The following is a 13,822-nucleotide window of genomic DNA, read 5'->3' as shown; positions in this document are numbered from 1 at the left end:
TGAGGCTTTCACCATTTAACTAAAACCAGTCACAGACCAGTATGAGGCTTTCACCATTTAACTAAAACCAGTCATAGACCAGTATGAGGCTTTAACCATTCAACTAAAACCAGTCATAGACCAGTATGAGGCTTTAACCATTCAACTAAAACCAGTCATAGACCAGTATGAGGCTTTCACCATTCAACTAAAACCAGTCATAGACCAGTATGAGGCTTTCACCATTCAACTAAAACCAGTCATAGACCAGTATGAGGCTTTCACCATTTAACTAAAACCAGTCATAGACCAGTATTAGGCTTTCACCATTTAACTAAAACCAGTCATAGACCAGTATGAGGCTTTCACCATTTAACTAAAACCAGTCATAGACCAGTATGAGGCTTTCACCATTCAACTAAAACCAGTCATAGACCAGTATGAGGCTTTCACCATTTAACTAAAACCAGTCATAGACCAGTATGAGGCTTTCACCATTTAACTAAAACCAGTCATAGACCAGTATGAGGCTTTCACCATTCAACTAAAACCAGCCCCACTACAGCCACCGACAATGGCACAATAACTGCCCGACTGTAGACCTATAACTGCCCCTCTACGACCCCACTACAGCAGTCGACTACTACCCAATTACTGCCCCACTAGGGCCCGACTACAGCTCGATTACTGCTCGACTACGGCCCCACTACAGCTCGATTACTGCCTGACAACAGCCCCACTACAGCTCGATTACTGCCTGACAACAGCCCCACTACAGCTCGATTACTGCCTGACAACAGCCCCACTACAGCTCGATTACTGCCTGACAACAGCCCCACTACAGCTCGATTACTGCCTGACAACAGCCCAACTACGGCCCGAATACTGCCTGACAACAGCCCAACTACAGCCCGATTACTGCCTGACAACAGCCCCATTACGGCCCGATTACTGCCCGACTACGGCCCCACTATGGCTTGATTACTGCATGACTACAGCCACTGACTAACGCCTGATTACTGCCCCACTACGGCCCAATTACTGCCCAACTACAGCCCCACTACAGCTTGATTACTGCTCGACTACGGCCCCACTACGTCCGATTACTGCCTGACAAAAGCCCCACTATGGCCCGATTACTGCCTGACAACAGCCCAACTACGGCCCGATTACTGCCTGACAACAGCCCAACTACGGCCCGATTACTGCCTGACAACAGCCCAACTACGGCCCGATTACTGCCTGACAACAGCCCAACTACGGCCCGATTACTGCCTGACAACAGCCCAACTACGGCCCGATTACTGCCTGACAACAGCCCCACTACGGCCCGATTACTGCCTGACAACAGCCCAACTACGCCCGACATTGCCTGACAACAGCCCAACTACGCCCGACATTGCCTGACAACAGCCCAACTACGGCCCGATTACTGCCTGACAACAGCCCAACTACGGCCCGATTACTGCCTGACAACAGCCCAACTACGGCCCGATTACTGCCTGACAACAGCCCAACTACGGCCCGATTACTGCCTGACAACAGCCCCACTACGGCTCGATTACTGCCTGACAACAGCCCCACTACGGCTCGATTACTGCCTGACAACAGCCCCACTACAGCTCGATTACTACCTGACAACAGCCCCACTACAGCCAGATTACTGCCTGACAACAGCCCCACTACAGCCAGATTACTGCCTGACAACAGCCCCACTACAGCTCAATTACTGCCTGACAACAGCCCCACTACAGCTCGATTACTGCCTGACAACAGCCCCACTACAGCTCAATTACTGCCTGACAAAAGCCCCACTACCGCTCGATTACTGCCTGACAACAGCCCCACTACAGCTCGATTACTGCCCGACTATGGCCTGATAACAGCCCCACTACAGCTCGATTACTGCCTGACAACAGCCCCACTACAGCCAGATTACTGCCTGACAACAGCCCCACTACAGCTCGATTACTGCCTGACAACAGCCCCACTACTGCTCGATTACTGCCTGACAACAGCCCCACTACAGCTCGATTACTGCCTGACAACAGCCCCACTACTGCTCGATTACTGCCTGATAACAGCCCCACTACAGCTCGATTACTGCCCGACTATGGCCTGATAACAGCCCCACTACAGCTCGATTACTGCCTGACAACAGCCCCACTACAGCCAGATTACTGCCTGACAACAGCCCCACTACAGCTCGATTACTGCCTGACAACAGCCCCACTACTGCTCGATTACTGCCTGACAACAGCCCCACTACAGCTCGATTACTGCCTGACAACAGCCCCACTACTGCTCGATTACTGCCTGACAACAGCCCCACTACAGCTCGATTACTGCCTGACAACAGCCCCACTACAGCTCGATTACTGCCTGACAACAGCCCCACTACAGCTCAATTACTGCCTGACAACAGCCCCACTACCGCTCGATTACTGCCTGACAACAGCCCCACTACAGCTCGATTACTGCCCGACTATGGCCTGATAACAGCCCCACTACAGCTCGATTACTGCCTGACAACAGCCCCACTACAGCTCGATTACTGCCTGACAACAGCCCCACTACAGCTCGATTACTGCCTGACAACAGCCCCACTACAGCCAGATTACTGCCTGACAACAGCCCCACTACAGCTCGATTACTGCCTGACAACAGCCCCACTACTGCTCGATTACTGCCTGACAACAGCCCCACTACAGCTCGATTACTGCCTGACAACAGCCCCACTACAGCTCGATTACTGCCTGACAACAGCCCCACTACAGCTCGATTACTGCCTGACAACAGCCCCACTACAGCTCAATTACTGCCTGACAACAGCCCCACTACAGCCAGATTACTGCCTGACAACAGCCCCACTACCGCTCGATTACTGCCTGACAACAGCCCAACTACAGCTCGATTACTGCCTGACAACAGCCCCACTACAGCTCAATTACTGCCTGACAACAGCCCCACTACAGCTCGATTACTGCCCGACTATGGCCTGATAACAGCCCCACTACAGCTCGATTGCTGCCTGACAACAGCCCCACTACAGCTCGATTACTGCCTGACAACAGCCCCACTACAGCTCGATTACTGCCTGACAACAGCCCCACTACTGCTCGATTACCACGGCCACCGACTACAGCCCAATTATGGACCCACTACGGCCGCTGACTACAGCCCAATTACGGCCCAACTATGGCCCGATTTCTGCCCAACTACGGCTTGATTACTGCCCTACTACGGCCCAAATATGGCCTTACTGCAGCCTGATTACGGCCTGACTACAGCTTGATTACTGCTCGACTACCGCCCGACTACGGCTTGACTACTGCCTGACAACAGCCCCACTACGGCTCGATTACTGCCTGACAACAGCCCCACTACAGCTCGATTACTGCCTGACAACAGCCCCACTACAGCTCGATTACTACCTGACAACAGCCCCACTACAGCCAGATTACTGCCTGACAACAGCCCCACTACAGCCAGATTACTGCCTGACAACAGCCCCACTACAGCTCAATTACTGCCTGACAACAGCCCCACTACAGCTCGATTACTGCCTGACAACAGCCCCACTACAGCTCAATTACTGCCTGACAAAAGCCCCACTACCGCTCGATTACTGCCTGACAACAGCCCCACTACAGCTCGATTACTGCCCGACTATGGCCTGATAACAGCCCCACTACAGCTCGATTACTGCCTGACAACAGCCCCACTACAGCCAGATTACTGCCTGACAACAGCCCCACTACAGCTCGATTACTGCCTGACAACAGCCCCACTACTGCTCGATTACTGCCTGACAACAGCCCCACTACAGCTCGATTACTGCCTGACAACAGCCCCACTACTGCTCGATTACTGCCTGATAACAGCCCCACTACAGCTCGATTACTGCCCGACTATGGCCTGATAACAGCCCCACTACAGCTCGATTACTGCCTGACAACAGCCCCACTACAGCCAGATTACTGCCTGACAACAGCCCCACTACAGCTCGATTACTGCCTGACAACAGCCCCACTACTGCTCGATTACTGCCTGACAACAGCCCCACTACAGCTCGATTACTGCCTGACAACAGCCCCACTACTGCTCGATTACTGCCTGACAACAGCCCCACTACAGCTCGATTACTGCCTGACAACAGCCCCACTACAGCTTGATTACTGCCTGACAACAGCCCCACTACGGCTCGATTACTGCCTGACAACAGCCCCACTACAGCTCGATTACTGCCCGACTATGGCCTGATAACAGCCCAAGATTAAGCCTGACAACACAGCACTGACAGCCTGACATTACTGCCCCACTACAGCAGATTACTGCCTGACAACAGCCCCACTACAGCTCGATTTTCCTTTGTGCCTGACAACAGCATCTCAAATCACCTGACAACAGCAGGAATTACTTTCTGAAGCCCCTCCCCCAGACCTGCAGCTGACACTGATGGTGATGCTGTTTGTGAGAGGGAGGATATGACAGGATGCAACTTCATCCTCAGAGTGAGACTTTTTCAAAGTAAACTCCACAGATTTCTGCCAGGTCAACAGCCCCATCTACACTCGATTACGCCAGGGTGAGCACATAAATGTGCCCACGATGGTTGAGCGTCTTAAGAGATTCAGTCACAGTATGAGCTGACATTCTACCTCAACAGTTTACAGCTGATTTAGCTGCTGAATGAACCACTGTGCCCATGATAAAATACACTTTTGTTGTTATGCTTTTATTTCTTTATTTAATAATAAGACTTCATCTCATGCCTGACCTGATTACAGCCTAAATACAGCCTGACTATGACTTCAGACACTCCCACAGTAAGAGCAGAGGCACAAGCAGAATAAACAAGTTTAGGCTGTTTTTCCTTTGTAAACTGTCGGACAGCATCTCAAATCACCATGACAACAGCAGGAATTACTTTCTGAAGCCCCTCCCCCAGACCTGCAGCTGACACTGATGGTGATGCTGTTTGTGAGAGGGAGGATATGACAGGATGCAACTTCATCCTCAGAGTGAGACTTTTTCAAAGTAAACTCCACAGATTTCTGTCCAGGTCCGTCCCATCTTCACTCGTACGGGGTGAGCACATAAATGTGTGCGATGGTTGAGCGTCTTAAGAGATTCAGTCACAGTATGAGCTGACATTCTACCTCAACAGTTTACAGCTTTAGAGCTGCTGAATGAAGCCACTGTGCCCATGATAAAATACACTTTTGTTGTTATGCTTTTATTTCTTTATTTAATAATAAGACTTCATCTCATGCCTGAATGCTGTGAACCAGGATCCTGGAGAGTCCTGGAGAATCCTGGAGAGTCCTGCAGGACTGCGACGCACTCAGGGGATTTGAGTCGAACTTAACTGTTCGTCATCGCTGGAGTCTCTGAGAGAAACGAGGATGAGAAAAAGCCTCTGTGAGTCTTCAGAGAGATGAACAGTCAGGTTTTGTCAGAGGTGTTGAACGCTGCTCTGTGGTGCTATTCTGTTTTTACACTCGTCATATGACCCAAACCCTCCCAAGGTCATCCACAGTTTAGTTTCATTCATCATCAAACGGACTCACAGCTCTTCCTCGCTGTCTTCCTGGAAGGTCAGAGGTCGCTCACAGACGACACACGTGTTTCCCAAACTGTGGAAACATGGCCGACAGAACACACCTGGACAAAAGAGAGGGCAACGGCTTACAAAGACAGAAGAGACAACCATTAAAGCTGGGACACTAACTAAATGATCTCTGAGAGTAAATGTACTGAAGAACCAGAAGCACGGCAGGATCTTTGGCCAGCTTTGGTTTCTAAAGTCTATCATCAAGGATGGAATGTTCTATAGGCTCCACAGGACGACGCCATCTTTCTAAAGCTGACAGAGGTAGCAGGGAACAGAGAGAAACTACCTAAAGGCCTCTTTATGACAAACACTGAAAACAAACCCAGTCTGAAGTCTTCAGCTGCTTTTGTGTCCTGAAAATATTCAGGCAAAGAAAGAAGTTCAGGTGGCTCACATGGAGAAACGGCAGCTGTCAGGAATGTAAAAATCCTCTGTCTAAAGTCTGGATTAGCTGGTCCTGTAGGGTCCGTTTCCTCACAGTGGTCAGGTCTGGTCCAGTCCAGTCCAGATTTGAATGAAGTGATGGAGTCTGACTGTCTTATGTGTGGGGGGAGGGAGTTACAGAGTCTGGGTGCTGAGCAGCTGAAGGCTCGGGCACCCATGGTACTGAGGCGTGACGTGGGGACATTTAGTAGTCCAGCAGATGTTGAGCGGAGGGTGCGGGAGAGAGTGTATTCATGAAGGAGGTCGCAGAGGTAAGTGGGGGCTAGGTTGTGGAGAGTTTTATAGGTGAGGAGAAGGTTTTTATAGTGGATGTGGTATTGTACAGGGAGCCAGTGAAGTTGAATGAGAACAGGGGCGATGTGGTCAGAGGATTTGGTGCGGGTAATGATCCGGGCGGCCGAGTTCTGAATGATTTGCAGTCTGTTGATGAGTTTGGCGGGGAGTCCGGTGAGGAGGGCGTTGCAGTAGTTCATGCGGGATGTGACAAGTGAGTGAACCAGTATTTCGGTGCTGGATTAGGATAGTGATAGGCGGAGTCTGAAGATGTTGCGGAGGTGGAAGAAAGCAGTCCAGGTGATTGTTTTGGGTATGTGGTGCAAATGAGAAGGTGCTGTCTAATATGACGCCAAGGCTCTGGACCCGGGGGGGGGGGGTAAAAGGGAATCCATCAATGATAATGGGTGGAGCTGGCATGTTCCTTTCAGTTGTGTGTTTTAAGATTATACAAATATTTACAGAAGGATCAGAGTCAGAGATTGGGGGTGGAATAATCATTCATTAATCATGATTGAGGTAAAAAGGTCAATGAATTGTGGTTTTGATTTTTGCCATAACTGCCCAGCCCTAGTTGATAGTACATCAGCGTGTACATTAAAGACCGTTTGAGAATAAAGGAGGATTTTTAGATGTTAAAGGTGCTCAGGACTAGACTCCTCTAGACTCTGGTCTATCTTCATCTGGATAGACCACACTAGGAGGTCTGCAGGACTGAGTATCAGTGGTCTGGATCTCCTTCTCTCCAGGTAGATCAGGTAAACTCTGGTCTAATCTGTTTTACTCTAGTCTGTAGTAATGTTCTGATGATAACTGCAGTGTACAGCGCCACCTAGAGCTGTAAAGTTCTAACTTTCCTCTGTTCTCATTCATTCCTAACGGCTGTCCTCACTTCCTGACCCCTGATCAGGCCAGGATCTGGACTGACTAACCCTGTTATTCCGTTCTCAGTCTGAACTTTCTGCCACTCAGCGATGGAGTGGACTAACACTGTGACATGTATACTCTACGTTTACACCACTCTTCCTGTTTCCTGCATTAATGATGGAGCTCTATTAAACTGTTAGATTCTGTTGTTTCTGTCTGTGTGTGCTGAGGGAGAGTCCTGTTGTTGACTCAGCTGAAGTCAGACTGATAACAGTAACTGAAGCTGAGCTCAGACCAGTTAACCCTTTACTGTCCTGTTTAACAGGCGCTGCTGCACACACATTACAAGCTTAGATACTGATGTACACAGAAAACAACCAGTACACAACAGAACATCTGCTAAAGTCCAGGAGGTCACATTAACAATGACTGCTCTTTAGTATTCACAGTTTATCCCATCTCCCTTTGTCAATCACGTCCTGCTTACACAACGCATTACCAGGATTTAAATCCATTCAGCTTTAACAGACTCTAACTAGCAGGATGCTTCATCCCTCTACCATCATTAGAACACAGTTACACCTACGATCGTTCATTATATTCACTGTCCTTGATTGGAAAAGTGGGCGGAGCTGGTGAGGAGCGCTCCTAACCAGCCCTGCTCACTTTTCCAAAAGTTGTAAACTATGGCCAACTATTTGGCAAAAATGGAATAAAAAAGCCCAAATCTTCCTCTGAAGATGATGTATGATGTAATCCTCTGTGGTTTATAAAACATTCCATTCTTTCCTGTGAAGATGATGTAATGTATTCAAGCTTATAAAACATTCCATTCTTTCCTGTGAAGATGATGTCATCTATAAAAGCTTACAAAACATTCCATTATTTCCTGTGAAGATGATGTAATGTATTCAAGCTTATAAATCATTCCATTCTTTCCTGTGAAGATGATGTCATCTATAAAAGCTTATAAAACATTCCATTCTTTCTTGTGAAGATGATGTCATCTACTAAAGCTTATAACACATTCCATTCTTTCATGTGAAGATGAAGTCATGTATTCAAGCTTATAAAACATTCCATTCTTTACTTTGAAGATGATGTCATCTATTAAAGCTTATAAAACATTCCATTCTTTCTTGTGAAGATGATGTCATCTACTAAAGCTTATAACACATTCCATTCTTTCATGTGAAGATGATGTCATCTATAAAAGCTTATAAAACATTCCATTCTTTACTTTGAAGATGATGTCATGTATTCAAGCTTATAAAAGATTCCATTCTTTCCTGTGAAGATGATGTCATGTATTCAAGCTTATAAAACATTCCATTCTTTCCTGTGAAGATGATGTCATCTACTAAAGCTTATAACACATTCCATTCTTTCATGTGAAGATGATGTCATGTATTCAAGCTTATAAAACATTCCATTATTTCCTGTGAAGATGATGTAATGTATTCAAGCTTATAAAACATTCCATTCTTTCCTGTGAAGATGATGTCATCTATAAAAGCTTATAAAACATTCCATTATTTCCTGTGAAGATGATGTAATGTATTCAAGCTTATAAATCATTCCATTCTTTCCTGTGAAGATGATGTCATCTATAAAAGCTTATAAAACATTCCATTATTTCCTGTGAAGATGATGTCATGTATTCAAGCTTATAAAACATTCCATTATTTCCTGTGAAGATGATGTCATGTATTCAAGCTTATAAAACATTCCATTCTTTCCTGTGAAGATGATGTCATCTATTAAAGCTTATAAAACATTCCATTCTTTCTTGTGAAGATGATGTCATGTATTCAAGCTTATAAAACATTCCATTCTTTCCTGTGAAGATGATGTCATCTATTAAAGCTTATAAAACATTCCATTCTTTCCTGTGAAGATGATGTCATCTACTAAAGCTTATAACACATTCCATTCTTTCATGTGAAGATGAAGTCATGTATTCAAGCTTATAAAACATTCCATTCTTTACTTTGAAGATGATGTCACCTATTAAAGCTTATAAAACATTCCATTCTTTCTTGTGAAGATGATGTCATCTACTAAAGCTTATAACACATTCCATTCTTTCATGTGAAGATGATGTCATGTATTCAAGCTTATAAAACATTCCATTCTTTCCTGTGAAGATGATGTCATTTATTAAAGCTTATAAAACATTCCATTCTTTCCTGTGAAGATGATGTCATTTATTAAAGCTTATAAAACGTTTCATTATTTCCTGTGAAGATGATGTCATGTATCAAAGCTTCTAAAACACTGCATTCTTTCCTGTGAAGATGATGTCATGTATTAAAAAAATGTTTAAATAAACCCCGTTAAATGACGATATTCAGCTCAGGATTGACGTTAACTATCAAAGTGGATGTTAGGCCAGTGGTGCCATCACTGATAATGCTAGCTTCATTCTTTGTGCCGTTCCGGTTTACGTAATTTTACTGTTGAGGTGTTTTTTTAATTGATAGAATTTAACTGACTTTAGACTAGTTGGCGATTATATTTTTCCCCTAGTGGGATGGGAAAGTTATACCAAGAACATCACTAGTCTTTACCTGGACACTGTGGGACGTCACAGGTAGTCGTGCCGTCCTCTCTCACTTCTTCTCCACACATCAGACAGGTAAGTGATGACAGACCCAGCAGGTGAGACAGGCGGAGTCCTCCAGGTAACCTGAGACACGAAGGGGTATAGAGTGGAAGAAGCAGTTTAGATGGTAAAATAGACTGCCTCATTCTCAAACAGACGCAGGTCATATTAAACCCCCTTCAGTCCTAGTCCGCTTGAAGCAGGTACTGCAAAAGAATGGAGGATTTTGTCCTGGGTTTGATCCTTTCATACACCCAAACAGTGTTTTAGATCACTGATGATGCCCCTCCTTTGACTGCACAGTGAAGTTTTTAGTTAGTCTAGTCCTGGTTTAGACTGAAATCACTAAAATCAAGATAGCTGGTAGTGGCAGCAGGACAAACAAGCCAAACAAGACTTCCCTCTCCCCAGCACTGTTTTCTAACTCCTCCTGTGGGATCCCTGGGTTCCCTTTTCAGTTGGGATATATATAATCCCTCCAGGGAGTTCTGGGCTTGCTCCGAGGTCTCCCTCCCTGTTGCACAAGCCTGTAAGACCTCCACAGGAAGGAGGGATGCTTCAGAAGGAGTGGCAGCCCTACTCTGAGCCCCCTCTGATGTCTGAACTCCACCTCCTAACTCTGAGGCTGAGCATAGACACTTTCAGCCGCTTTATCTGCAGTTGCATTCTTTGGGTCACTACCGAAAACTCAGCGCTGTAGGTCAGGGTTTGGACAAAGATCGACCAATGAATTGATGACTTCGATCTAAAATAGATCAAAGATCTATTTTATTCTGGAACCGGAGTCAACAAAAAAGTGAGCGGTCACTGTTGAGCTTCATGGTGATGAAAGCTGGCACCACTTTGGTCGCCTGCCTCCAGATCAGCCAATAGAAAGTGAACTGCAGTTGCTGAGTGTAAACAACACCTCTAAACAACCATATTTATGATCATAACAGCACGTTAGTCAGCAGAGTAATGGTTGTACCGCAGCAGGAGAGCGTGAAGGCGACCTCCTTCTCCTTGGTCAGCTCTGATCCAGGCTGCAGACCTCCTCAGGGCTCTCCCCAGTGTCCTCCTCTGGTCCAGGATCTGCTGTCTGAGGAACTGGATCCTCTCCTGAAGAATGCACAAACAAGAAACACAGACTTCATCAGCTTCATAGCTCACCGTCTTCTTCCATCTGACATTCAGAGGGGGTTTTATCCTGCCATCATCACTCAGAAAACAGGATCTGCTGCTGAGGAGTCTCCCATGAACACGTCAGACCGTTGTTCCTATACAGAAAGGTTACTGGAGCTGAGCTCGGCTCACAGAGCCGTTTAGCCTCCAGCAGTTTCACCTGAAACATGAATGTTCCCTCTTTGTGTGAGGAAACCGACACTGTCCTGAAGCTGCAGCTGACAATTCACATCAGAATAAATATGTTTCTATGAGAAACTAGACCGACCACAACGCCGTTACACGCCTCAGGGCCGCACTAACCACTGCTGGCGTTCTGCTGCACATTTATGGTGGGAATGTTCATCTCCAGTCGTCTAAACAGTTAGAAAACAGAACGAACACTTTAGAGTGGAAAAGAAGCACAAAATGACTTAGATGCCTGTAACCTGTTCCAAAAAAGTTAGGACACAAGTAAAAAAAGACTTATTTCAGCAAGACAATGCAAAGTCACCCTCTAAAAGGGTTACAACAGCATGGCTTCACAATGAAAGAGGGCAGGGACTAGAATGGCCTGAATGCAAAAAGGCAAGGACGGAATGTTTTATACACTTTAAAGGATGACATTGCCAAAGGCAAGGATGGAATGTTTTATTCACTTAAAAGGATGACATCGTCAAAGGCAAGGATGGAATGTGTGAACGCTTTTAAGGATGACATTATCAAAGGCAAGGATAGAATATTTTATACACTTAAAAGGATAACATCGTCAAAGGCAAGGATGGAATGTTTTATACACTTAAAAGGATGACATCGTCAAAGGCAAGGATGGAATGTGTGAACGCTTTTAAGGATGACATTATCAAAGGCAAGGATAGAATATTTTATACACTTTAAAGGATGACATTGTCAAAGGCAAGGATAGAATATTTTATACACTTTAAAGGATGACATTGTCAAAGGCAAGGATGGAATGTTTCATACATTTAAAAAGATGAAATCATCAAAGGCAAGGATGAAATGTGTAAACGCTTTAAAGGATGACATCATCAAAGGCAAGGATGGAATGTTTTATACACTTTAAAGGATGACATCGTCAAAGCAGGGGTGGAGTGTTTCATACATTTAAAAAGATGAAATCATCAAAGGCAAGGATGAAATGTGTAAACGGTTTTAAGGATGACATCGTCAAAGGCAAGGATGGAATGTTTTATACGCTCTAAAGGATGACATCGTCACAAGCAAGGATGGAATGTATTGTAAGCTTTTTAGGATGACATCATCAGAAGCAGAGATGGAATGTTTTACATGCTTTAAAGGATGACATCGTCAAAGGCAAGGACGGAATGTTTTACACACAAAAAGGATGACATCGTCAAAGGCAAGAATGGAATGTTTTATACACTTTAAAGGATGACATTATCAAAGGCAAGGGTGGAATGTTTTATACACTTTAAAGGATGACATCATGAAAGGAATATTTAATACACTTTTTGGTTTTTTTAGATTTATTTTTGGCCTTTTTGCCTATATTGGCTAGGACAGTGGATGGAGTCGGAGAGGGGGGAGAGACATGTATTATACGCTTTTAAGGATGACATCATCAAAAGCAGAGATGGAATGTGTTATACGCTTTAAAGGATGACATCATCAAAGGCAAGGACGGAATGTTTGACATGATTTGAAGCAGTGGTTCTCAATTGGTCCGGTCTCAGGACCCATCACTCTGTCTTACGACAGATCGCGACCCAAGTTTCCAAACAATTTTCAATAATGCATGTTTAGTGAATTGAATATGTAGCAGTTTGGAGCATGATTGGACCAAAACACCTGATATAAAAAAGAAAAGAGACAAAACTGAAAAACTCCATACCCTCTTTACCCATCATTATGTGTCAATTGTTGCCAGTTTTCCAGAGAACTTGTGAAATTACTTCCTTATTATTATCAAGCCAAATTATATTGACCATGACTGATTTATAAAATCATAAAAGGGTAAAATATACAAGGAGGTCAGTACTTTCATAGGTACTGTTTGTCATGTTTTGTCGCTCTGATTGGCCCATAATGAATGTGACAGACAGAATCAACCAATCAGCCTCTGAGTTTTATTTTTAAAAGTTCTGCCCTTCCAAAAGGCCGTCAAAGGTGTGGATGTGAAATAGGATATCCCACACATGGAGACATGAAAGACACAGGACAGTATTTTAACTAAATAAAGACTCAGGTGTAGATCACCTGCCCGGGCTGCTGAAGGAGCTTCATGTTCCACAGATGAGGAGGACTCTGCTCACAGTAATGGTAATCTCTTCACAGTGAGGGATTGTGTTGACCAGGTGAGCCTGGCTGTGTCTCAGTCTCAAGTGGGTTTCTGTGAGCATGCTCAGACCTGCATCCTCCCTCAGTCCTCATTGTGCAGATTCTTCACATACCTCCCTGCTCACTGACCTCTCACCTACAGCTCTGTGTAAATACTCTACAGCTGAGAACGCTCTGGATAAATCAGCATTTCCCTGCTTCCACTGTAAATAAACTAGCCTCATTAGTGTCATGGTATTTTGTTAGAAGACCATAAAACTGGATAAAAAAACAACCAAATGGAAAAGTTTTCAGACAAAAAATGCAAAAGGAACAAGTTCCTGCTCATTTTAACCAGCAGATTAATGTATGAACTCAGGATGGAGGTATTTAACTTTATAAAGAGACAACAGATCTATAAAGGTCTGCTGGCTCCAAAATGCAAAAGTTTAACAGAGATTATGTTTTTCTAAGACTTTGAACGCTAGGTGGTGCTATGGTTTCTGGTGCATCAGGTGAAGAAGTAGGATTTAACCTCACCTTTAATATTTAGCATTTTATTATGGAAGACTAATGTGGATTATTGACTTCCATATTTC

General features: G+C 44.9%; 1 protein-coding gene across 1 annotated transcript in view; it reads right to left on the bottom strand.

Annotated features, from left to right (window-relative positions):
• Positions 1 to 5,221: 5,221 nt before the first annotated feature.
• The window catches only part of dcst2 (DC-STAMP domain containing 2), a 36,224-nt gene continuing 27,623 nt past the window's right edge, over positions 5,222 to 13,822 (bottom strand). The window contains exons 13-16 of the mRNA XM_041794172.1: positions 10,753 to 10,883; positions 9,751 to 9,869; positions 5,553 to 5,646; positions 5,222 to 5,372 (exon numbers count right to left, since the gene is read on the bottom strand). Of these exons, the coding sequence (XP_041650106.1) occupies positions 5,327 to 5,372; positions 5,553 to 5,646; positions 9,751 to 9,869; positions 10,753 to 10,883 (390 nt within the window). The 3' untranslated portion in view covers positions 5,222 to 5,326. The remainder of the gene's footprint in view (positions 5,373 to 5,552; positions 5,647 to 9,750; positions 9,870 to 10,752; positions 10,884 to 13,822) is intronic.

This window comes from Cheilinus undulatus, linkage group 8 (genome assembly GCF_018320785.1).
Source record: "Cheilinus undulatus linkage group 8, ASM1832078v1, whole genome shotgun sequence".
NCBI classification, from domain to species: Eukaryota; Metazoa; Chordata; class Actinopteri; order Labriformes; family Labridae; genus Cheilinus; species Cheilinus undulatus.
The sequence above is the reverse complement of the archived record's forward strand: the minus strand, read 5'-3'. Positions and strand labels throughout refer to the sequence as shown.